Here is a 24,266-nt window from a genome sequence, read left to right as displayed (position 1 = left end):
TATTTTCCTTTTATGGCTTTTTGTGCAAAACGTATACATGCAGATTGTAACATCATTTCAACAGCAACATATCTATTTGTACGCTTTCTACATAGCAGAATTGCCTCTAGTACACAAGCTAAATAACTTTTTTTGTATGAATGCAAGATGGGACTCTGCTGGATCAAGCTGATGGTTCTTTCAGTCAGACATCTCATTTCCTGGAAAGCCCACACACAGGACATAAAGACAATAGCCTTATTATTGCAGTAGTTGTTATTGCTTTTATTTTATTTATACCCCGCCCATCTGGCTGGGTTTCCCCAGCCACTCCAGGCGGCTTACAGCACATATAAAAACATAGTAAAACTTTTGGTCCAGAGCAGTTGGCCCTGCTACTTCTGGACCAGGGGACTGCATCATGACTGATAGCAAGGATACACTTATCCTCCAAGAATTTGTCTAGCCTAGTTTTAAAGCTATCTAAGCTATTTACTGATTAAAAATGTTTTGAAGCCACCCTTCACCCTTACAAATACCAGACCAATACTGTATAGAAATGGCCTGACCAGAAAATCATAATCAAGTGGCCATCACTACATTGTGTGAACACTGCTCACAATAAAGATCCTGTATGGATCAGCTTTTTTATTTCTAAGTGAAATGTTGTAATGGATGAAAATACAAAAGTGAACAGTGTTAGTAGACGCCATCAACTTTAATTGCTTGCCTTTCAGGTAGACTTGCACTGGCAATGCAGATTCTATTCACTGCAACTTAGAAATCTGCCTCTGAAGTGCCACTACCTACCTAATCCCCAATCCTTTTCTCATAGGGCACACTCAAAGAGAAAGTAGATGCACTTCTATTGAAATCAAGTGCTCAGCTAATGGAACTTAAGTGCACTCAACATCTGCTGTACAGCACCAACAGATTTTAGCACACACACAGTATCTCCCACCTTGCAAAATACTTGAACAGAACGCTGTGCGCCTGTGTCACATCATCAGTTTAACAGCACAAATGCTAGTGGTAAATTTAAACTCGGGTTGAACTCTTATGCAACTCCAGACACAGCGCAAGCTGTAGTACTTATTGCCAGAGTTTGGATGCCAACGCACATCAATACTTGCTTGTTCTCACACAATCAAGATGATGCAAAACATGAGGGACCTATTGAGTTTGGTGAGGTTGCGCAGCATATGCACATGAAACAAAACAGATGCAGCTGAAAGGCTCGTAACTCAGTAGTAGGACCCAGGACCTACCTGAAAACGGTCCTAGACCTAGATGCAAACCCCCCAAGTCACAGCCAGTCAGTGTAGGCAATAATGACCTAGATTGTCTGGCTCAGTTTAAGGCAGTTTCCTCTGCTCCTATCTCACCACATGCAGCTCCTTAGGCACAGGAATGCTTCCTGTGTGGGGTATTTGCAAGAGAAAGTGTTTTGTTCTGTTTTTGAAACTAAACCATGGTGTGGGCTTTCTTTAGCAATGTACAGGGCCTTTTCTGTGGCTGTGCCCTGACTATGGAACCCACAAGCCAAGGCAGGTTAGATGGACCTCATCTCTGCAATTTCAGGAAGACACTAAATGCTTTTATTCTGCACTTGTAAAGGTTTGATTCCACTCCTCATGGTTTGCAAGATATGCTCTTAATCTGGTTTATTTTTCAAACTTAGTTTTAATATGTGTTTTGCATGCCCCCCTTGGGGAAATGAGCTAGTACTGAAGGGCAGGTTAGAAATATGTTTCTTTATAAAGAAATACATTTCTTTATAAATATATAACTATATAGATTATTGTAAGGGAGGGAAATACAAGATAATAAGCTCTTAAAATGTGAACATGTTTTGAGTGGCTATCATTTCAGAAGTGCATCTCTGCAGTTTGTGCAGCAGTATCATTTGAAATATCCGCAAGGGAAAACAGGTAATAAGCTGCACTGGCTGCCCATCAAGGTGTGCACATTTGTATCTTCAAATGCCAGGGAGAAAGACTGCAAGTTGTTATTTTGATTATTGAATGAAGTCTCTGTGCGACCCTGGTTGCCTAGCAACATTTCTCCATCCTTGCTTACAGGCATTTCTCTTTCAAAAGATATTCTCAGGGAGTTTAACAGCAAAATGTTAAGCAATTATAGGATAAACTCTGCAGTCCACTGTAATCATTTATCTAATGCATCTTAATTTTCAAATGCCAAGGCATTTTTTTCTTGGACTGAAGATATTTCTCTTAAAATCAGTAACTACAATAATAATTCTTCTTTTACTTGTGCACAACCATCTTTAATAATGATTTCACCATTAAAAACACCCTCAAAAATATACTTTGCTTCAGATACACAAAAGGGAATAAAATCAACCCTGAATTAGTATCTCAAAAGATAAATAATTATCGTTTCCAACTGGCTTTGGTGAAATAAAAATGTTACCTTGGAAAGGAAGTGTCTACATGAAGGGCATTTCTTAACAAAGGAAATAGTAAAGAATCAATGCTTGCATTAACTAGCAGATAAATATGAACAATGAAATTATCTACCCAAATTACTGTGTGCCTCATTTTGGAATTGTTAAGTAAACAGATTTGTGTGCTTTGTGGAGTCTACTTCTGGAAAGAAACAGTTTAATTCTGAAATGAAAAGTGTATCTAAGTTACATTAATTACCCAATGGAAATTAAGAGGCCCTTAACAGTAAATCCTGTACCTGGGCTTCAATCCAAAGAAGTGATATGTGTATGCAGAAAAGAACAGCACACACAGCTTTAACTGATGACCACCATGTCCCTAATCAGTAAAAATAGTTGCAGCAACATCCAAACCTCAGCTGCACACAATGTTCTCCCCTATGCTCCTACCTTGTCTTTAGATCACGGCTTTGAGCATTTATTTAACAGCTAAGGGTTACCTATTCATGTTGCTTGCCAACCTCCCCCCGCCCAATAGCACCACAGCTCCTTCAAACTCCTCCCATATCCCTCACAGATTCTTCAACACACCCATCCCCACTTGCCACCCCACTGCCATTTGCCACCACCCCCGGTGCACCCCCAAACTCTTGCATCCACTCACTAATTGCCCAAATCCCAGGACTCTGTTGCCACTGCCACTCAAGGAAGACAGGGAAATGAAGATGAGTGTCTATCTCCTCTTGACTTTTGCACCACCAACAGAAAGTGGGCAGCAACACAGGGTAAAGAGATTTGCTTCTATTTCATTCCCTCCTTAGTGCGGCAGTGAGATCATAGGATGGAGGAGAGGGGGTGGGAGAGTTTTGAGAGGACTGCTGGTGGTGGTGACAAAAGTGAGCATGTGAAGGCCTACAGCTCTGCCTGGACCACCACCCAACTACCTGCTCACTCTGCCTGCCCAGCATGGCCACCTGCTCATTTGAATCCTGGATTCCCCTTGCCCTGATGTACGTGTGCGCATGCAAACGGACAGGCAAGTGGAGGCAATGCGAGAAAAGTGTGAAGGCCGGCTTGGGCCACCCACCTGCCCACTTACTCTGCCAGCCTGTCTACTTTGCTTGCCTGCTCCGCCCAATGTTGTCAGGCTGCAACTTCTCCCCTTTCAAAAAAATTCCATGGCAAGAAATACTATTAAAAACTAGACTCAAGGCTTGTGAAACTCATACCCTCCTCTGGTGTGACGTTGATTGTGCTTTGAGATTCTGTATGGCAGCGTTCTTTCACCCAGGTTTTCCAAATTCCTCACCACTGCTCCTCTCTCCATCAAAGCTTCCACTGTGCGTTTCAGTGTTGCAGCTGTCTCAGGCTTTAAACACAAAGAAGACGACACGTGTTTGTAGTGCAGTAAATGACTATTGCCCCCTATACTTACCTGGCAAGAAAATAATAAAGGAGGAACTGGAATAGATGTCAAAGGAGAGGGGGGAATTCTGATTCTTCTCTCATCACCTCCAAGGGTGCTGTATCAGACTATAACAATCACTAACAGCAACATAGTGCACCTGTTACGTCACAATTACACCCAACTGAGTTCAATGGGAGACATTCTAGACTGAATGTGCATTTTTGACAGCATCAAATATATTTAATATACTGCACATTACAACATTACAACTGCAAATAACTATTCTTATAAATGCTGCAAGTTTCCAGGAATGCACTTCTGAAGTGTGTTTTACCTATACCCATATTGTAATTAACTCAGGAAGTCAAGCTTGTCGTATTACACCACACAGGCTGATAATTTCTTTCAATTCCGTTTAAAGGTCATTGCGTTACATTAAATTTAAAAGGATATAATGTTTTAGACTGATCTGCGGTGAAAGTGAGCACTCAGAGAAGTGCATTCCATATCTGTGAAGCGTGTGTGTGTGTCTCCCCCCCCCCCACATTCTTGCCTCCCTCCAGTGAAACTCCTTGTTATGAACAAGTAATCTGAAATAATGTGAAGGCAGGAGCTGCGGAGTTCAAGAACAGACCCATCTCCTGCAATTAAAGGACCATTCTCAATATTTGATTTTGTCCTCCTTGCACACTTTTGTTATGTATGAATTTGATTTGTGTGTGTGTGATATTTTGCTTCCTCGGCAACTAGATTTCCAGAATACAACTTAGTCTGAAGATTCTCATTTCCAAGGGACCCTGAATGTGCAAGTATATGCGGTGTGGGTGTACAGTGGTACCTTGGGTTACAGACGCTTCAGGTTACAGACTCCACTAACCCAGAAATAGTACCTCGGGTTAAGAACTTTCCTTCAGGATAAGAACAGAAATCGAGTGGCAGTGGCATGGCGGCAGTGGGAGTCCCCATTAGCTAAAATGGTACCTCAGGTTAAGAACAGTTTCAGGTTAGGAACGGACCTCCAGAACGAATTAAGTACTTAACCCGAGGTACCACTGTATGTGTGTTGGGACAATGCATTTGTGTTGATGTGTTCACTAGTTTTTCCTTGGTGTCTCCTGCCACAGAGGAGAGTGGCTTTGGAGAAAAAATACAAACCAGTTGGAAAGAAATTTTCGCATGCAACCGAAGTCTTTGCAAGTATGAAATAAGTATCTGTTTCAACAATAGAACCATTGTTTTAGGTATGCGAGTTACTTCATGTTCCACTGGGGAAACAGGATCACAAAATCGGAAGGGGAGGTTTCACAATAAGTTGTGCAGCCTGTAGTTAAAGGCCTTTTTTAATTAATGTTGGCTGAAGAAGACCCTATGCAGCTCTTGAACACGTATCTCTTACATCTTCAGGGTCAAAAAACAAACAAAATAAACCACCCCAAAACCACAATAGCACTGAAGCGTATTTTAAGTGCTAAGGTTATACTGAGTATGGTCAGCAGATGGGACAAAACAGAAATATAGCCAATGTTCTAAGTTTACAACCACAATCCTTCCTTGCTTTTGAAGGATTATTGCAAGCAATTTAAATAGATCCCAAGGTCTGCCACTGCAAAGAGGTTTGGGAGGGGGTAGCAAAAAGGAAGAAAAACTGTAGAAGCTGCTAGTGAGTGAGAGGTGGGCAGTGGATCCTGCCTTGCAAGGAAGGTGAAGCAAGGCCAATGGATAAGAATGTTTAACACTCGCAAGGTGTGCCTGCATAGCATATTTGCCACTAGGTGAACAGTGCTCACTCTCTTCATCTGGAGATCAGAAATAAGTCATGCACATTTGTTGCCTCACAAAAACCGTTCCTCAAAACAAAACTGATCTGAAATGAGTGTTTATAAACCACTGAAGATTCAATTAGGAATCTTTCACAATGAAAGGTGCAAAACAAGTGGTTGGGACTTAAAAATATTACCAGAAAGTTAATACATTGTCTACCAAGTTCCAAAACAGTTTGAAAAATACTTGTGAGTTTGTTTCTTTATTTTGTACTTTTATTTAACCTTTGTACAGAAGTTGAAACATTTCCATATAATAACTCTGAGAGGACAAAAATTCCACATTCAAAAGGAATGTAAACTGCAAGAAATACAGTTTTAATTATACAAATACTCTAATAAGAGTTTATTTTGAAGACTAATGCAGAAGGCAAAATAAGTACACAATATACAACAAACAAACACAGGGCTAGCAATAAGAACTGAATTTTTCATCAGAATTTACTTACTGTCATATTAGCAATGTTCTATACACTGGATCAAACCAATTTTCTATGACAAATTTGTAATTGTGGGTGGTAGCAATGGACAATTACAAAATCTCTGTTTTCATAACACTTCTAGATAGCCTTACTACATGGGTATCTTATTCAAAATTTCATTCTTTTCAGATCATACGTATGTTTTTTAATTTTAAAAAAAGTGGCCAAAGAGCTCTGAAATCAAGTAGATTTATTGCATCTATATGCCCATTTGGTTAATTCCTGCCCCTCTCCCAAAGTTTGGGTGGCGTTCAAGATTTGACATGCTGCACAACATTTGTTTTTGGTCTGCAAAATCTTTTAATGTTTCTTTTAAAAAAACCAAAGCAATTGTAATTTATTTAATGCTACAGAAAGTACAACAGCAATAAAAACACTTCACGTCTCTTTAAAAAAATGTAATAGTAATATTAAAAAGATACACGATATAAGTAGCATTACACTGACAGTTCTTAAAACCAAGAATGAACAAAAAGGATTTATCTAGCATTATTAGAAAAGAATTTGCTTTCTTCTTGAAGAAGACTACTAATTTTTTTGCACAGCAACTATTTTTATATCCACCTCATTTAAAAGCATGTATTCTTAGACACTTAGTATTCTTGTATGTCATTTCCATCATTGCTCAGTGTCTGGCTTTGCCCAGTGAAGCTAATAAATGCTATGGAAAAGTAGTGTCACCAAATGCCACTACATAACATTTTATATTAGATACAATCAGAACAAAAATAAAGCCTTTTGTTTTAAACCAGCACCCTCCATACCCCAGACTGTTTTGTACGAAAGAAAAGCTTTTTGCCAACAAGAATTTACAGACCTCACAGTGAAATTAAACATCTGAATTATATATACTTTCATTCTAGAACTATGACCCTACAGCTAATTAAAACAGATTTAAAACCACTGAGTTATACACAATTTCTATCAAAAGAACCCTTAAACATCGGACACATCTTTGATTTGAAACATTACATGTAGAATGTTAGTTTTATTTCAAAACATATACTTTTAAAGGCACAGACAGACAGCATACCAAACGAACAGTGGCTATCTACGTTTAAAATACGTCACACAATTTAATCTTTTCCTTAAAAGACTAGATTTGTGAATTCAATATATATATATACTTTATAGGGGTGGGCGAGACTGAAATAAACCCAGTACACTGCAATTTGCCTTATGACAATGATTTAAAAATAAAGCTGTAAAATCAATCTAAGCACATTTTTCTGTCTACATTTCATAAGTAATTGTTAGCCTACAATCCAACCCGTTCCTTTCCCAGGAAGATATTGTACTTTTCAGATGACTGATGGAAAGGAGAGAGGAAGGGGGAATGGATAGCACACAATCATTAGTCTTTTGTCACTTCTAGATGGTGACAAAAGGAAATTAAGAACACTTGCCTAAACAGAAGCTACGCTGTTCCTGAAAACAATGCAAAAATAAGGCCCACGTACAGTTTTCTGACTGATGCTTCTGTTGGCTTAAATAAGCAAATGAACGTTTAAAAACCATCATTTTAAATTCATGAAAATATGTGGGTATCTAAAGTAGGGCTTGGTTAAGTGTCATGTTCACACATAAGGCAATAAATTGCCAGACACCCGGAATGATGTTCACACAAACAACTAGGCCCACCACTGGAATGCTTGCCTAGTTCCAGAATGCAGGGCTATAGCCACTGATAGTGGTCAAAAGATTTAGGTCCTATGGAAGTAGTATTGATCAATGGGAAGAAAACACATACCCAACTGTATAATACAACAAATAAAGTTCCCCTCTGTCTACACCACAAACCTCCAGACTGATAAAAGGCATATTCAACATAGAATGAAACAAACAAAATCCACTGGAGTTCAGAGGATCAAAGCTAGAATTTTGCTAAACAGACAGGATTTATTAGAAAGAGCAGGCGATATTACAGCAGTTTAAGAATGCTCATTGTGTTAATCTCAGAAGCTATTAAAACAAATTCCCACTTAGCGCAATTGGTTTTCTCCTGCTCTGGAGGGAAGGACTCAAACCAATGGCTTTTAAGTTACAAGAAAAGATATTCCGACTACTTTCTGATGGCAAAAGCTGTTCAACAGTGGAATGGACTCCCTTGGAAGATGGTGGACTCTCCTTCATTGGAGGTTTTTAAGCAGCGGCTGTATGTGCATCAGTCATGGGTGCTTTAGCTGAGATTCCTGCATTGCAGGGGGTTGAATTAGATGACCCTTGGAGTCCCTTCCAACTCTATGTTCTATGAACTGCCAAAAGGGTCTGCTTATGAGCTACTTTACGTAGGCTCTAAAGACATTGTGATGAGACTAATTTCTCTTGTATACATTGCTAAATACAGTTAAGCATCAGAGGGCTATATAACATGCAGAAATCCAGAGATAAATAGCAAACGTTTTTATTCTTTAGAGATTACTTGTTCTACATACTGGGTGTTCTTTTAAAGCAGCAAGCGGGAAGCTGTGGCCATCCAATGCAACTCCCATCCTTCCTGATCAATGGTCACTAGTATCTAGTGGGTCACAGGTTCCCCATATGTTTTAAAGCAAAACAGACCATTACACAGAACAGCCATTAATGAGTAATTTAGGCTACGACCTGCTGTTTAAATAAATTTCTAGTCATGACTAGAAAGACACATAAGAGAAAGATTTAGAAAAATATAATGTTCCCTAATGGCATTGGTAGAAATGTGAAGAGTCAGCAAGGTATAAGTATTTTCATCACAGATGAGATGCACTAACCTAACAAGGTTATATTCTGCTACCAAAAGGCACTATTACACATTTACTTTCTCAGTTTAAAAGGAAACCATAGATACAAAATATTCTAAATGGAATGTTAGGTAGGAAAAGGAATGTGGGAAACTCAGTTCATGGTTCTTACAACAAAGGAGGACTCAATTAGGAAGTCACATAATCTAAGTTACACTTAGGATATAGTCTGCTAGGAGACAAACAGCAGGAAATGGGGTTGCCAGGTTCTAGTCTGAGAGCATGCCCATCAATGAATAGCTGGATTCAAACAATCTAGCTATAGTTCAACCCTCCTCAACCTGGTGCCCTCCACTTGATGACTACAACTTCAAAAAGCCCAAGGCAGCATGGCTAATGCTTAGGGACTATGTAAACTGTAAACCCCAACATCTGGAAGGTACCAGGTTGGGTAAAACAGGTTAACTTAACAGCAGCCATGCTGCATCAGATCAAAAGTCCATTTAGTCCTGCATCCTGTTCTAACAGTGGCCAACCAGATGTCTCTGGGGAACTTGCAAGCACGACCTGAGTGCTCCATCTCTCCCCCATTTGTTCTTTCCAGCAACTGGTAAGCAGAGGCATACTGCCACTGACAGTGGAGGCCAAACACAGCTTTATTCTACATGCATTTGTCTAATCTTCTTTTTAAGTCATCCAAGTTGGTGTCCATCAATGTATCTTGTGGAAGCAAATACCAGTTTAACTCTGCACTGTGTGGCAAAGTATTTTCTTTTGTTTATCCTTAGTCTTCCAACTTTCAGCTTTACTGGATAGTCCCAGGTTCTACTAGTATAAGGGAGGAAGAGGAAGAGGAGGATGAACAAGCCACGGCAAGTGAAAGACTTGCATGCTCCCATTTTCCTCTGCTCCACAGACAAATAAACAAGAATTCCGTATTGGGTATGAACTTGGAACTATAGTTAGTTCTAACCCATTAGTTAACAAATCAAGTTATCCATGGCTTGATGCACTAGTTTGTTTTAGCTTGGTTTGGAGTCTAGAATACAGCAAGGGGGCAAACCCCTAGGCCACTGTGGCAAGCTGGGTACTGGGCTAGATGGACCCTTGGTTTGATCCAGCACAGTTCTCTTAAAACATGTTTCATCCTGAGTGTTCCCAACCACTGTGGTTAACCAGCAGGATTTATCTCACACAACTTAAAGTGATAGGCAGTCTCTGTTTTAGAACAACACAATCCCAGGAGAGCCCAGAAGTAAAGAGAGGTAAGTATGCTGAAAAAAAATTAGAAGTTGCCATACAGCTGTCTAAATGAAGACATAATATTGCAAGCTATTTATCTGCACAAACCATGCATCATTGGTAAGGAAAGAGAAAAGAAGGCCCAAATGGAAAACTGGCAGGTAAATTTGTTCTGTGGACTTTGGCAAACCTTTCTAACTATTGTTAAAACTGTGAAATGATTCAATATTTAGGTGTTTAAGTGCTGCATTGTCACTTGGAATATGGCTGTATTGCATTAAGAGTCCATTTAAAATAGATCCACAAACTCTGCCATTTACATTCATAATACTGCAAACGTATTAAATGACTTGGGATTGGGACCGAGGAAGTATTAGACATTGCTATTTTAATGTGGCTGTAAGGCCCGGAAAATGGCTTAGTTTACACAAGGCATCTTAGGGAAGAAAAGTGGGAGCCAAATTAATTCCTGAGTTAGTCCACCTGCAACATGACAACTGGCAATGCAGTCAACAAAACCATCTCTACAAGTGCCAGAAATAGCAACTATCCTCTAGCACTTAGCAATGATGGTACTTACCCATCTCAAAGCTTGTATCACCCCCTTCCTTTGACCCTGGAAGGCCACTGGTTTAAATAAACTCTTGGCCCAGTACACAAGCAAGGTCTCAATTCATAATCATCAACAGAGGCTGTTCAAGCCAAAGTCTCTGTAGTGCATTTAAACAGCATGTTCTTTAAAAACTATATCAGTTATACAAGCTTAAAATCAATAGTTCAGAATATATGCATTAGTTCTATACATAGTCTACAACCATTTAGTAAAAACTGTCACCTTAGTAAGCCAGTTGTTCCACTGATAAGTAGTATGGAAGAAACTGAAAAGAACTGAAAATGATACCAAATTGATTTTGTTATTAAATACAGGGTTTCCCAAACTTGGGTCTCCAGCTGATTACAACTCCCATCATCCCTAGCTAACAGGACCAGTGGTCAGAGATGATAGGAACTGTACTTCCCCAAACAGCTGGAGATCCAAGTTTGGGAAACCCTGAATAAAGTATTGTTTTCAGCTGTTTCAGGACACCTTGCATTTGCAAGGCAGAAGCACAAAGTTTGTATATATAAAAAATATTTATTCGGCATGGGATCTCAGCTCTCAGTGTTACATTCCATAACTATTACCAGAATGCTCTTTTTATTAAACTGGAGCGTTGAACCCTAGGACAAACTAGGCCCTTTTTGAATCGGAGCTAGCAATAAAATTGACTTTGGGAAAGAGTTCTCATTAAGAGTTCCAAAATTTGCTCTTAATTGCTGGTTCCCACCTCTATGGGCCCACAACCTTGTGGCTGCAGTGCTGCAGAAGGCATGCTCCCCTGTCCTTCTCCACACTGCTACGGAAGCATTCAAGGCACCAGGATTGGGGGGGGGGGGCAGTCCTTCTTGCTACAGCAGCAGCAGCCACCAAACTGGAAGTTCTTCTCTAGCATTATACTCTAAGCTTTGGGGGGTGGGGTGGGGTGGGGTAGAGGGAGGACAAGGAACAGTTCATATGCTTGCCTGCGTACTGAAGTAAAAATATTACTGTTGCTGAGTATCCATGGATGTGCTGGAATAACCCCATTTAAATCAGTTCTGCTTTCATTACCAGAGCCTTACTTACTAAACTACACTTCTCAAAGTATCTGTAGGAGACATGTAGTCTCAACATGCAGCCTACACATATATTGAAACCAGTAGGTGGAGATGTTTCTTTTTTTAAAGGGGAAAAGCGAAGTAGTTTAATTCTCCCTCTCTGTTCCTACTCAGCCTAACAAAAATAAAACCACATACAATTTTAAAAAGAAGTTTGGAATATTATTTTGCCTAATTTTGTACAGACTCATTGTCCTCATAGAAGGCTTGTGCTATTTGTTGCTTCCATATCCAATTGTGAACTGTTTCAGACAGATCATTATACAACAAATAAAGAAGCTGGCTTTGTGAAGCGGCGCTAGGATATTTCCTTTTGCAATTGTAATTCTTTTATTTTTAACGTGCAAAATTCAAGCACAGGAAAATTCAGATATACACTGAGTATTTGGTTTTGTGAAGAGAATATGCAAGTCAGACTCCCCTGTCCATCATCTGAAACATTCTTTCTGCATAACTTTGAAGGCTAATAGGCAATATTCAACTTTTTAAAAAGTCAATTGATTTCAATGGGTCTACTCTGAGTAGAATTTAGTTGTATCTTCTGTTTTTATTTGTATATTCAGGTTTCTAACAGCTAGCAAGACTGAAGTGTTTTAAAATAAATATGTGGTTTTATCTAGAAAGGAAAAAAGGGAATTATAGATTCAGCAATGCAAAATTTCAGCGATCACATAATATTTAATTAGAATACTGGTGTCTTTTTTCTTTTTGTTGTTGTTAGGAACATAGATCTGATGTTTTAAGAATATAGGGAGAAATCACAGAAAGTTACTTGATTACGATTCCTAAAAGATATCATCTTCTGACACTCAAAAATACTCTGGAATGCTCTTCATAATGTATAGTTTTGCCCCTTTTAACTATAACACTTTTTTCACTTTTGCTGGACCTCTGAGAGTTCTTTAATATTTTACCTCTCAACACACATTTATCTCTTACTTTGGTATACAAAAACCCAACATTTAGTACTGCACTTAATCCCACAAACATTTTGCATTAAAACAGAAATGCTAACATATAAAACGTCTAATGATTTTCAAAAAGGTTGAAAAATAATTTGGCTGACGATAAAAGCGTAAAGGAATCCTGAGATATAAGACTAAGACACACACACACACACACACACACAGATATATAAATATTTCTCCAAGGACCTCTATCTCTACTTCTGTATATCTGACCAAATAAAATTCATCATTTGTTCACACAGAGAAATAAACAAACATGAATATTCCAACTGAACACACACAAAATAGTCCACTGTTTAGTATTAATTTAGCTTTTGGAGTCTCTTCCAGCATTTGTAGACACATAGTCTCTTCTTCCCCCTTATCTCTGACTGGACTGTTCATGTTTTTGCTTTTAAAGCCACAGAACCAATCTATGAATTTCCAGTGTCTGTCACTACTTTCAGTCTCTTCACCAGTCTTCTCTTTACCCATAAGAGCTGCCTGTCCATTAGAATAACTATCAACTGGAGTCTCAACTTCAGAGTTGCTTAAAGATATCACTGGATTGCTCTCATCTCTGCAAGTAATTAAGAGATTAACATTTTCAGGCTGATCATTTTTAATATTTTCTTCAGATTTCCCATTTGAAGTGATATGATTTGAAGTGTCGCTGTATTTTAAGATGGTCTTCCCTTGTGCTTTGAACGAACTGCCTGCTGAAGCGCTTTCCTTTACGGTCTTGTTTCTCATAGACCAAAATGTTGTCGTCCGAATTTGTTCTTTTGAGGGTGGTGGTGTAAGCAAGCTTACTACTATAGCAGTAATTCCAGTGATCCAAAACAGTGCGGTAGCAACATACATGTAATGGATACTTTTGATAAAGTATGGTCTTGTGTCTGGCTGGTCACACTCAGGAACACGATAGATAAATGCCAGTATAAGTCGTACAGCTCCCAAGGCAAATCCAACCATTCCACCAAAGAAGACCCCCTGCTCATTGCAACGCTTCCAAAATACACCCAAGAGAAAAATAGCAGCCACTGGTGGAGTCAGATAGTCTGCTACCTCTTGTATATAGAGATACATCTGACCTCCTTGCATTTCCACTATAATTGGGACCCAGGCAATGCTTATTGCCACCATGAAAGCAACGAAAACTCTTCCAACAATCATCAGTTCTCTAGATGATGCATTCTTCCGTATGAGGAGCTTGTAGATATCAAGTGTGAATATGGTACTGGCACTATTAAAGATAGAATCCAAATCACTCATCAGTGCAGCAATCATTACAGCCATCATGAGGCCTCGTAGGCCAACAGGAACAAGTTTCATTACCAAACGTGGATAGGCAATGTTAGAACACCCAGCTCTGCTTCCACAAACTTGCATACAATGCTCTGGATTGATACACGCAATATCATCTGCAAACAGTATTCGTGAAATCATACCTGGAATAACTATAAGGAACATAGGCAGAAGCTTTAAGAAACCTGCCATTAGGGTGGATCCTTTGGCATGAGCAATGTTTTTTGCTGCTAAAACCCTCTGAACGATGACTTGGTCGGCACACCAGTACCAAACAGAAGCTGGCGTCTGTCCAAAAAGGAAACCAGGCCACGGAACATCTTCATCTGTTGGTTCACGTAACATTCTCAGCGAATCAGGCTTTGGATCAACATGACAGGAATTCGTATTGGAAAGGTTGTAAGTCAACAAGATCGATGTAACATTTGGTTTTGCCAACATGTACTTTCTTTTCAGCTCTTCAAATCCACCAACTTCTACCATGCTTATAATCATAAGGGTGAGGGCACCAATAATCATAAGCAAAGCTTGAATAGTGTCTGTGTAGATAACTGCCACAAGACCCCCAGTCACAGTCAGCAGTGCAGTCATTCCAATCAGCAGTATTACCGACAAATAAATATTCCAGCCTAGTGATTCTTGAATAAACAATGCACCTGAATACAAATCCACTGAAAGTTTGGTGAAGATATACAGAATTAGAGACAACATGGCAAAGTATACTTGAATTCTATGCCCTCCAAAACGTTTGGATAAGTATCCAGGCATGGTGTATATTCCAGAATGTATGTAAACCGGAACAAAGATCCATCCTAAGAGTTGCAAAAGCATTAAGGCATTGAGTTCCCATGCTCCCACGGCAAATCCGCTTGCTGCTCCAGATCCTGCAAGCCCAATGAAGTGTTCACTCCCAATGTTGCTCACAAACAAGGAAGCACCAATTGCCATCCATGTCATAGATCGCCCTGCCAGGAAGTACCCACTTATAGTGCTCCGATTGTATTTCCACATGGCAAAAAAGCCTATGCACAGCACAAGCACAAAATACAGTGCCACAATGGCAATGTCTGCTGGTTCCAAAGCCGCCCTCATTTCTGTAAACAAAGGAGCTTCCAAAAGCTGATGTCCAGGTCACAGACCTCAAGCCTTAGTAAAACAAATCTTTAGTTTTACAAATACTGTGGATCAAATTCTTTGTCCATTGGTTTGCTATCTTGATGGTAGTGGTTGTGGTACAACTTTGAGAAGAAAAAATTGTTTTCTGCGCTTCTGAAATATTTAGCACGCACTTTTATTCACCAATCCACAAGAGCATCACCATTAACTTGGTTGATGTAGGAGAAATTCTTAGTTGCAGCTAAGTCTAGTGAGGCCTACAGTACCAACCCTGCAAGGTAGCAAAGACAAAAGACAGAGATTGAATTAGAAAAGGCTTTTACCAAGTATCAGGAAAAAAATTGAATTTTGTCATAACAAGTAGTTGAATAGAGCTTTTCTTCCCTTGTAAATGTTATGAAGAATTCTGCATCTCAGGCATGAAATTTCTTTCATAGACTGTAAACAGAGTTCACTAATAAACTAACAGAATGTGTATTGTTTTCTTGGAACAAGATGGCAGATTTGCAGCAGTATAAAAATATGTATCTTTCTGGCCAGAGAAATTTTTATATTCAAAATGATACATCAACACCACACAGACACTATCAGACTTTATTCAGGATATACATGATCACATCACATTTACAATTCATCTAAATTTATCATTGATTTTCAAACTGATTCTGTGTACAGCCAATGTCACTGAATAGTGCTGTAGCAGTAGATTACATATATAATACACCACTGACACAACTGCAGCAAAAATTTAACTGAGTGGCACACTGCACACTATGTTCCTTCACCGTACATTGCCCTCTCCAATTGCCAAGTCCACTACACTTCCCCAGATCAGAGAAATGTAGTGTTATGGCACCTACATGCACATACCATCTCTCTGAATGCAGTATTATTACAGACTTATTTTAAAGTCTAGAATGAAAAACCATGTATCCTCTCACGCACATCATAGCACTGTGCATTTTCCCAACCATAATGATGACAGCAGTTGGGAATGTACAATAGGAAGTAGGTAACAACCTAGGAGTGTTGAGGAGGAACTAGGACAGGGGAGCCTAGACAATCCAGCATGTAAATGTCCATAATTTATAAGACATGGATGAATAATCTATGGCACAGGCAGTAGGGGTTTATAGTGCAACTGGAGCAGTGTTCAAAATTAGCCAAGCACCAGGGGCATTTTGCACCTGGCTATTGGCCACTTGCGACCAAGTGAAGATGGCCTGACATTTTCACATTCTGGAGGTGCACGCCTGGGGATCCTTGGATCTGGACTGTTTTTACACACTAATGCCCCACCCTGCAGAATTCCATCAGTTATATTTTATCTGTACAACAGGAATGAATTTCTGGAATCAAAATGCTTTTTCTTTGCAGCCTGAGCAGGAGCAGCGAACATTATAGCTAATTGTTGTCGCTTGTCTTCACTTACCCCACTGCCCTGCTCACAGTTGTGAAGAATATTCTTACATTATGAATAGTCCATGTCACCATTAAGAAAGAGAGGTTGGAATGGACCAATATATATGTGGACTGTCCCTGGATCAAGGAACTTTCTTCTTTGAGTTCTACAAGCTCTTAACCTAGCTCAAGGTTGTCATCTGAACTAGCCAGATGTTTAACTGAGAATCAATCACAGTCAGTCCATCATTTGAAAAATAAAGACTTTAGAGCCGTCTTGCCCCAAAATGGCAGCTAGACATTCTGTTTTGGCACCTGTAACCTCAGCTTAAGGTGCCATTTGGTGCCTGGTTTATATATCTGAGTTTCTAACACTGAAATGAAGTACGAAGACTGATGTTCTATGACATAAAATAGGTCTACACCACCACCTGACTCTCCAGTGCTGCCCTTGATACACTAGAGGCAAAAATCACATCATAACCCAACACTGCATAGATATTGCAATGTATTGTACAATTACACAGTCTTTTACTTTGGGTTTGACTTGTGTAACATGTTCAAAAAGACTGTAAAGTAATGGGGCAGGGGAAGGCAAGAACATGGAAGGCCTGACAAAAATTAATTTTAGCATGGAAACCTAAGATGGACTAGATCATGTTCTGTGCCATTGCAGTCCCACCTTCTGTGGTTTAATTACTTTCTACAGAACTTGACACAATATACCTGCCCTTCTTCTGTCTTTGTAAGTGCCCCCCATGTGTCTATCTAACTCTGTTCCATAAGTTATCTCTGTACATTTGCAGAAAGTGTTGTTGTTGTTGTTGTTGTTGTTGTTTGGGGGGGTTCTGTGCATCAATCTATAAAATCAACAGAGCTTTGATCTTTGTTTCCTTTTTATAAGCCCCATTTTGTTTCCTTAAAAGCTGAAAAGGCCCCCCATTTTTCTAGCAACAGGAAACTGTAGGGAAAAGGAAAATATTCATAAACAAGGTAAGTCATTAACAAGTTCCAAGAACATAGGGAATGAGGAAATCAAAGGCGGGGGAGTGGGTGTAAGTAAACACACAGGAAAGAAGCAAGAATAGCAGGATACAAGCAGATGTGAACTCAAACGTACAAAACTAAAATGCTCCATGTTAGATGACTGGTGTGCATGGTTCACATAACCATACATTGAAACAGATTGCCCATATAAACCTATAAAACTTAAGTTTACCAAAATTCAATACACGCCAGCGTAAGCCTTGTTATTGGCTTAGAGTAGGCATAAGCAAACTCCGGTCCTCCAGATGTTTTGGAACTACAATTCCCATCATCGCTAGCTAACAGGACCAGTGGTCAGGGATGATGGGAATTGTAGTCTCAAAAACATCTGGAGAGCTGGAGTTTGCCTATTCCTGGCTTGGAGATTTGCAAAACCAATATAATAAAGATGTCTACAATAGGAAGGTGAAATATTAAGGGACACTGAAGAATATTAATATTCTGATCCAATGGCGCCCATTAGGAGCAACTAGACCCCATTCTGAACAGCCAACTATCAACGTTTTGGCTTTTTGTTTTTGTTTTTTGTTTTTGTTTTAGAAAGGTCTCTGCAGATGAAGCCGCAGTTGGGCACAGCAGAGATCATCCTCAATGATCCCTTTCAAACCCTTTCCAATCAGCCAAACTAAAATCTTCTAGTACACAAAAAACAAACTCTACTCAAAAGTGCTGTTTAACGCTGCTAAATAAAAATGTCATTCCTTCATTAGCCTTGGATAAAATAGAGTGGCAAAGTTTTGTGTTACAAATAGTTTATTGTACATCTTGTACGCTATACTATAATCAGTTTATCTGTTAACTGGGTTCTTAACAATGCAAATTGACTGCTATCTCTGCATTCAAAATGGTGCATTTTGTTCTTCTTGCCTGTAACCCTTTCATTTGTTTGTTGTCAGATGTTCAGCCGTTACACAAGCCCTCTCCAATCTAGTACCCTCTAGATGTTGTTGGACCATTTGCTACAACTCCCTACAAATACTTGACCATTTGTCATGCTGGCTGGGGCTGATGAAAGCTTAAGTCCATCAAAACCTGGACAGCACCAAGTTCCAATTAGAGTAAGTTTCAGACTTAGATCTGCATTCTTCACAAGAGTTCCAGCAACCAACAGACACTAGATCATCTACACAGAAACTGGTCAGTGATCCACTATGATCTACTTTCTGCCACTCTTGCCTTATACTGTACATATGACTAATTTTCTCGTATGATCACATCCTTCTACTCAAAATAAGAGGTGATCCACATGACAGAAGCTACTTTAAATAAATATTTACCTGTGCTAATAAACTGTTTATACAGCCCTAATGGCATCAAGTGAATTGTTGTTATCAAATGCTCAACAGTAACAGGAACTATAATTCTTCAATATTAGTGCTAGTACTAAATGAGAACATTTTTCATTGCTATTATTACAGAACTAACTACAATGAAATGCAAGCACCCAACAGTAACGGATCAGCAATATCAGATCCTTTAGGCCACCTTTGTATTCATCCTTTTATGCCCAATATTTCTAGCTCACCTTTCTGCAAAATGAGAAAGGCAGGTTACAAGTAACTCATTATAAACATTTTAATTCTGTAAGAACAAAGTAATGCAAAAACTACAACTAAGAACAAAGACTAAAAGCAACAGCATCCTTAGATTGTTTTAACAAGTTTTCAGAACAAGTTCATATAATTCAAGCACAATACAGACCCCTAGCAAACAGGATGGCAGCAGGTCCATGTCTTTAAAGGTGTATATGTAGAGCAGAAAAAAAATGAAACTGCCAAACAATTGTGTGGGTGGGAATTGCTGAAATTCCCTCGCACATCCTGCCCTACTTGTAGTCCTCATCTCAAGAACTACACGAGTGAAACAGACTCAAATTTAAAGGAACAGGTCTGCTGCCAATCACATTTGGGCCTCCAAACCCTACAGTCACAACAAATGAAGAGATGGGCATTTGAGGCTCTCAGCCTAATTTCATGCAGGTGAGGGAGAGAAGGCATATAGGGCGGGAAGACACAAGGAAAGTCCAAACTGATGAAGTGACAATAATGTGAGGGAATGGGATCCTGCTACAACCTATCAATTCACACCTCTGGAGTCTGACCTTCTCAACAGAGCTGACAGTGCAGGAAGAAAAGGAGAGAATGAGGTATCCCTACTCACTGCTGAGTACTCACCACCCCTGCCTTACAGGGCTACTACTACATGGCTAGATGGAATGTAGTTGGACATTCATCTGCTCATCTCGAATCAACCACTAGGTAAGCAAGCATGGCAAATCACATGTCTGACATGGTCCAACTGCAAAGCACCTTTACAGGCAATAAAATATTTGTCAATTTTTAAAGCAATCAATTAATGGAAGGACTCAAAGCAACCAATAGGTAATAGTGGGCACCCCTAAAATACAAAGAGGTCTATACTAGCCTTGCCAAATGCAACTAAGAAAATACTCCGCCCCCTTTTTTAATAGAAAAGTATAATTGTGTCTTGGAAAAAACAAACAAGGTGAATAAAGACAAGTCCATTTCCCCAGATTACTTCCCACGGAGACTGAGGAATTACAGCATGTACTCATAATGCTAAGAGGTAAAGCAAAATGTTTTGTGTTCTTCCTCCACTCTTGTTCCTTTCTTTCATGCATTTAATGTCTTTTCCTTTCTTCTTTTTTGTTTCCTTTATTAACTTGCACCTCTGTAACAAAGCCTGCCTAACACACTGTCCACTACACCTCTACATGTGCTCTTCCACTAAAATGAGAAACCAAAATATACTTGAATTTTTTGTAAAAAGTAGCTGCTATATTGTATTACTATTTTTTGAAAATTGATAATGATTAAAAAGGAAAAGAGTTCAAAAATCCCAAAATAAATTTAAGTATTTATTTGCTTAACTTTATATTGAAAATCAGAGTTAATTTAACTATAGATATAGAATATTTGCTCAAAGTTGATGAGTTAACAAGTTGAGCAGAGTGAACCAGATTTTTATGAATGAGGTCAAATGAAAAGCCTCCTCTTCTAGGAAGACGGCTTTAGCAATAAGCATATCTTATCACCCTCTCCTGGTGAATGTACAGAGCAGCAATTAAGAGAGACACCTCAAACCTACTAAACAGAATTTTTATTTAGAAGTGACTTCCAATGAAATGGGCTCTTACTCCCAACATCAAAATAGGTTCAGAACTGAAAAATTAAGCGTATGAGCATAAGGCAGCCAACTCTCTATGCTGCATTTCCATATTCTATGTAGCTAGCAAATACTGTGAACATTTGGGATTTACAACAAAGATTTACTGCAAAAAGAGTAGGTTTCATAGCCTTTTAAAGTTCAGGGTACACTTTACACCCAACATGAATCAAAGGGCCCACTTAAAATACTTGCTTCTTTTTCATCCTTTCTCTCTTAAGAAAAATAAGATTGCACTGCTGGTTGGAACAGAACCAACTCATTACTACAGGGTAACTAATGTGGTGCTTCCATCAACCCTGACCATGCACAGAACCCCAAACGTGCTACTCTGAAGCTGCTGCCATGTGTCCTTATACATCTCTAGTTAAGATTATCCTAACACTGATCCAAAGGTTCCCATGCACTTTTGGCTCAGAAGGCTGGTTACCGCAGATTGTTTAGACAGTTTCTGTCCTCACGCTCTCTGAAAGGTATTTTAGAAAGTTGCTCTAACATCTGAGAATGAGAAACAAGATTCAGTCTACAACTGAGCATCTCTCTGTACTTAAGAGGAACATCAGGGGTTCACAAAAGCCACAGTATTCAAGACCGTATCTCAAACTTAGGTGTTTGTTTTTCAATATGCAATATGTGAAGTTCTATGCTAAAATATTGAAGTCAGACCTAAAACAAATGGAAATAACTGGGCACCCACACTCTCCAGAAAATTCAAAAAATAGGAATACACACAATTTTTCAAATAAACCGAGATCCAAATCAAACCTGGCAATTACGTTCAAGAAGTGTGTGCACAGAACGCAGACTTCATCTTCTAATCTGTACAGCTAACTTTTACTAAGTGATAATCTGTGTAAGCAAAGCTACAGGTTGCTGTATTCAGGCTAAAATTCTATACAAACTTATTCAAGAATGTAAATCTCACTGAATTCAGTAGGACTCACTTCTGAGCATGCATGCATGCATAGGTTTGCACTGGCAGGTAATTGTTAGAACCTATTGCACAATAATCCCTGTTTTTGTGAATTGATTAAACTGAGAAAATGGGCAGGAACTTACTTGTCACATTTGTACTCTAGTCTACATTTTTTGCGGAATATTATGTCGCACACCTAGAGATAGTTTTCATCTGCCTAGAGATCTGTCTTATACAGTGTCAGACCACTAGTCCAGTCTTATCTCAGTCCCTGCAGTCTTTCAAGCAGGCAATTTTCTTAGCTGGAGCTGCTGGGGATTAAACCTGGGACGTTCAGCATGAAAAGCAGGGGCTCCGAGGCTGTTACAAGCCAGGGGTACCAACTTGAACAAAATATAGGGGGGGGGGTAAGCCCTGCCCCACATAATTGATCACATGATGCGGTGCACCGCACAGTGTTTGAATGACAATGCCTATCGACTTGTGGGGGGTGCCCCTCAAAATTATTTTAAGGGGCACATGAAGGGACCTCGGCCCCAAGGAGTTGGCTTCTATGTAATGGGCCCTCTACTGGGGCTATTACAGCCAGCAGCACCGACCAGCAGCTTTTTAGCAGACCACCAATTACACTCGCTTATTTAACAAGAAACCAACCCAGCAAGCGGTCTACTCTACTGTACAACGCCGCCAGCATCCCGGAAGCTCAGCGAGTTACGATGGCGGCAAATATTCAAAACAAGTTCTTCGCTTTAGGCAGCCCCGGTACAGATGTACGGAATTAATTCATGCTTCCGTACATACTGGAAATTTAAGAGGGGAAGGGAATCGTAAACGACGCCCGGCAATAATGCACCCAGGCAACTAGTAGAGCCCCTGCTCCAAATGCGCGAAAATGAACCGGGGTGTTTGGGCAGCGACCACAAAACGTTGCCAAGGAACGACACGAGGCCGCCGCGCCACGTCTGTGTGAAAAAGGAAAACCTCGCATGTGGCTCGCTAGACCCAATGCAGCCCGTGCTTCCTGAACACCCGCCCCCTCGAAGATTTTGCCTTTTAAAACTAGAGCAACCAATTCTATTGACACTTTCTCTCCCCTGCCCCCTTTTTTATTTTTTGTTCGCGAGTGGAAGTACACGTGCGCTGCGGGTCGGGGAGAGCAAAGCGTTGTAGCGTAAGGGGGCAAGCGCCAACCCCACGTTTTCCTTAAGGGAGCCCTCGTTCCCCTAGCACCACCACAGCGCCCGAGCACGTGTGAAAAGGGAACGGAGTGGAAGAAGCGTGTTCTTTCCGCGCCGAGGGGACGAGAGGAAGGGCGGACGCACAGGGCTGGCGGAAGGGGAAGGGGAGGCCCGGCCGGGAAATGGAAGCCGGGCAGGCGCGGGAAGCTCAGAGAGCAGCTGCGACTGAGGGACGCGAGAAGGGCAGCGAGGAAGGGCGAGGGCGCAGCGCCCCTGCTACGGACACACACAGAGATACTCACCCTCTGCATGGCTTTTAGGATCAAAGCCAGCTCATAGCGAGGCATCTTTTGCAGAAGAGGTGGTGAAGTAGGTGGGGCGGCTGGCGGAAGGGGCAAAGCAGAGCGCCGGCGTGATGCTGTGCAAGCGCCGTTCAGACACGCCGCTGGTCCCGCGTTGTGCCGACTAGGAGGCGCGAGGCGCGCGGGGCGCTTTTAAAAGGGGCCGTCTGCGCGCGCTCCCGCGGCGGCGGCACCGCCCCCCTTCGATGGCGTCAGGCGCCCCCTCCCTCGCCGCTCCGCTCTTCCCGGGCTGAATGAATGGGGCTCCTTCGGACACGGAGCGCTCCCAATTGCGCCGGGAAGAAGGCAGGGCGGCGCTTTTATCCTAAGCGAGAGAGTCCTGAAGGTCGAGCTGAATGAAGCGCGCTCGGCGACCTCCAGGCGCCGCCTCCCTCGCCATCCCTGCAGCGCCGCCGGTCCCGCCCTTCCCCCCGTAGCCGCGGCTGCTACTGCAGGGAGTGGAAATTTCCACTCGGTCCCGCCTCCCTTCCTCGTGCGCTCCTCTCCCCCCTTGAGGGGAAGTCAGCGGCAAAGCTCTGGCCCTACACGTGAAAGCCGCCTCTGCGACGTAACACCGTATATCCCACACCCCCCATTGCCGGTTGCTTGCAAGCCGTTCTCGAAACAACCACGAGACGCGGACGTGGGTTGGAGCTGCGCTCCTACACGCCTCGCTGGCGTTCCCGAAGCTTCCAGAAGCACCTGTCGCTTACGCGGGTTTTCGGCCTGAAATCCCCGTCAGGAAGGAAAGGGAAATTTCCGCACACGCAAACGGCAACAGCGCTTGAGACAATTCCCACGATAAGTGGTTACACGAGCGCACGCAGGTGCTTCGGTGTTGCAGGAACGTCAGCACAACTTGGTTCCTCCAGTGCATCCGCCAGCCCAGTATTTCTGTAGTGTCAAACTAGGGAGGGGAAAGGGAATTGCCTGCACACACACGTACACGTAGCAGGAGTCTCTGTCACAAGGGAAGTTCATGTATATTCCTGAACTCTAAAGTTTATATGCCCTGATCCCCAGAATAAACGTTGGGCCACCCCGTATATGTACATGATCAGTTAATGTTA

At 40.9% G+C, this 24,266-nt stretch overlaps 2 protein-coding genes across 2 annotated transcripts in view; both read right to left on the bottom strand.

The window, feature by feature from the left end:
* Positions 1 to 23,292, bottom strand: part of MRPS6 (mitochondrial ribosomal protein S6) — a 28,491-nt gene extending 5,199 nt beyond the window's left edge. Inside the window, exons 1-2 of the mRNA XM_081004511.1 lie at positions 23,158 to 23,292; positions 3,616 to 3,755 (exon numbers count right to left, since the gene is read on the bottom strand). Of these exons, the coding sequence (XP_080860637.1) occupies positions 3,616 to 3,755; positions 23,158 to 23,202 (185 nt within the window). The 5' untranslated portion in view covers positions 23,203 to 23,292. The remainder of the gene's footprint in view (positions 1 to 3,615; positions 3,756 to 23,157) is intronic.
* SLC5A3 (solute carrier family 5 member 3) lies at positions 5,799 to 23,294 on the bottom strand. Its single transcript, XM_081004438.1, has 2 exons — positions 23,158 to 23,294; positions 5,799 to 15,398 (listed from the first exon to the last, which is right to left on the bottom strand). The coding sequence occupies exon 2, from the start codon at positions 15,101 to 15,103 to the stop codon at positions 12,959 to 12,961; it is 2,145 nt and encodes a 714-aa protein (XP_080860564.1). The 5' UTR covers positions 15,104 to 15,398; positions 23,158 to 23,294; the 3' UTR covers positions 5,799 to 12,958.
* Between the last annotated feature and the right edge of the window lie 972 nt (positions 23,295 to 24,266).

Source organism: Podarcis pityusensis (genome assembly GCF_964106645.2).
Source record: "Podarcis pityusensis genome assembly, chromosome: 4".
In the NCBI taxonomy this organism is placed as follows: domain Eukaryota; kingdom Metazoa; phylum Chordata; class Lepidosauria; order Squamata; family Lacertidae; genus Podarcis; species Podarcis pityusensis.
This window is presented reverse-complemented; position numbering and strand designations above follow the sequence as displayed.

What these genes read in the sequence shown, in the direction of transcription:
- SLC5A3 (XM_081004438.1), bottom strand. Translation starts at nt 15,103, where the DNA reads ATGAGGGCGGCTTTGGAACCAGCAGACATTGCCATTGTGGCACTGTAT.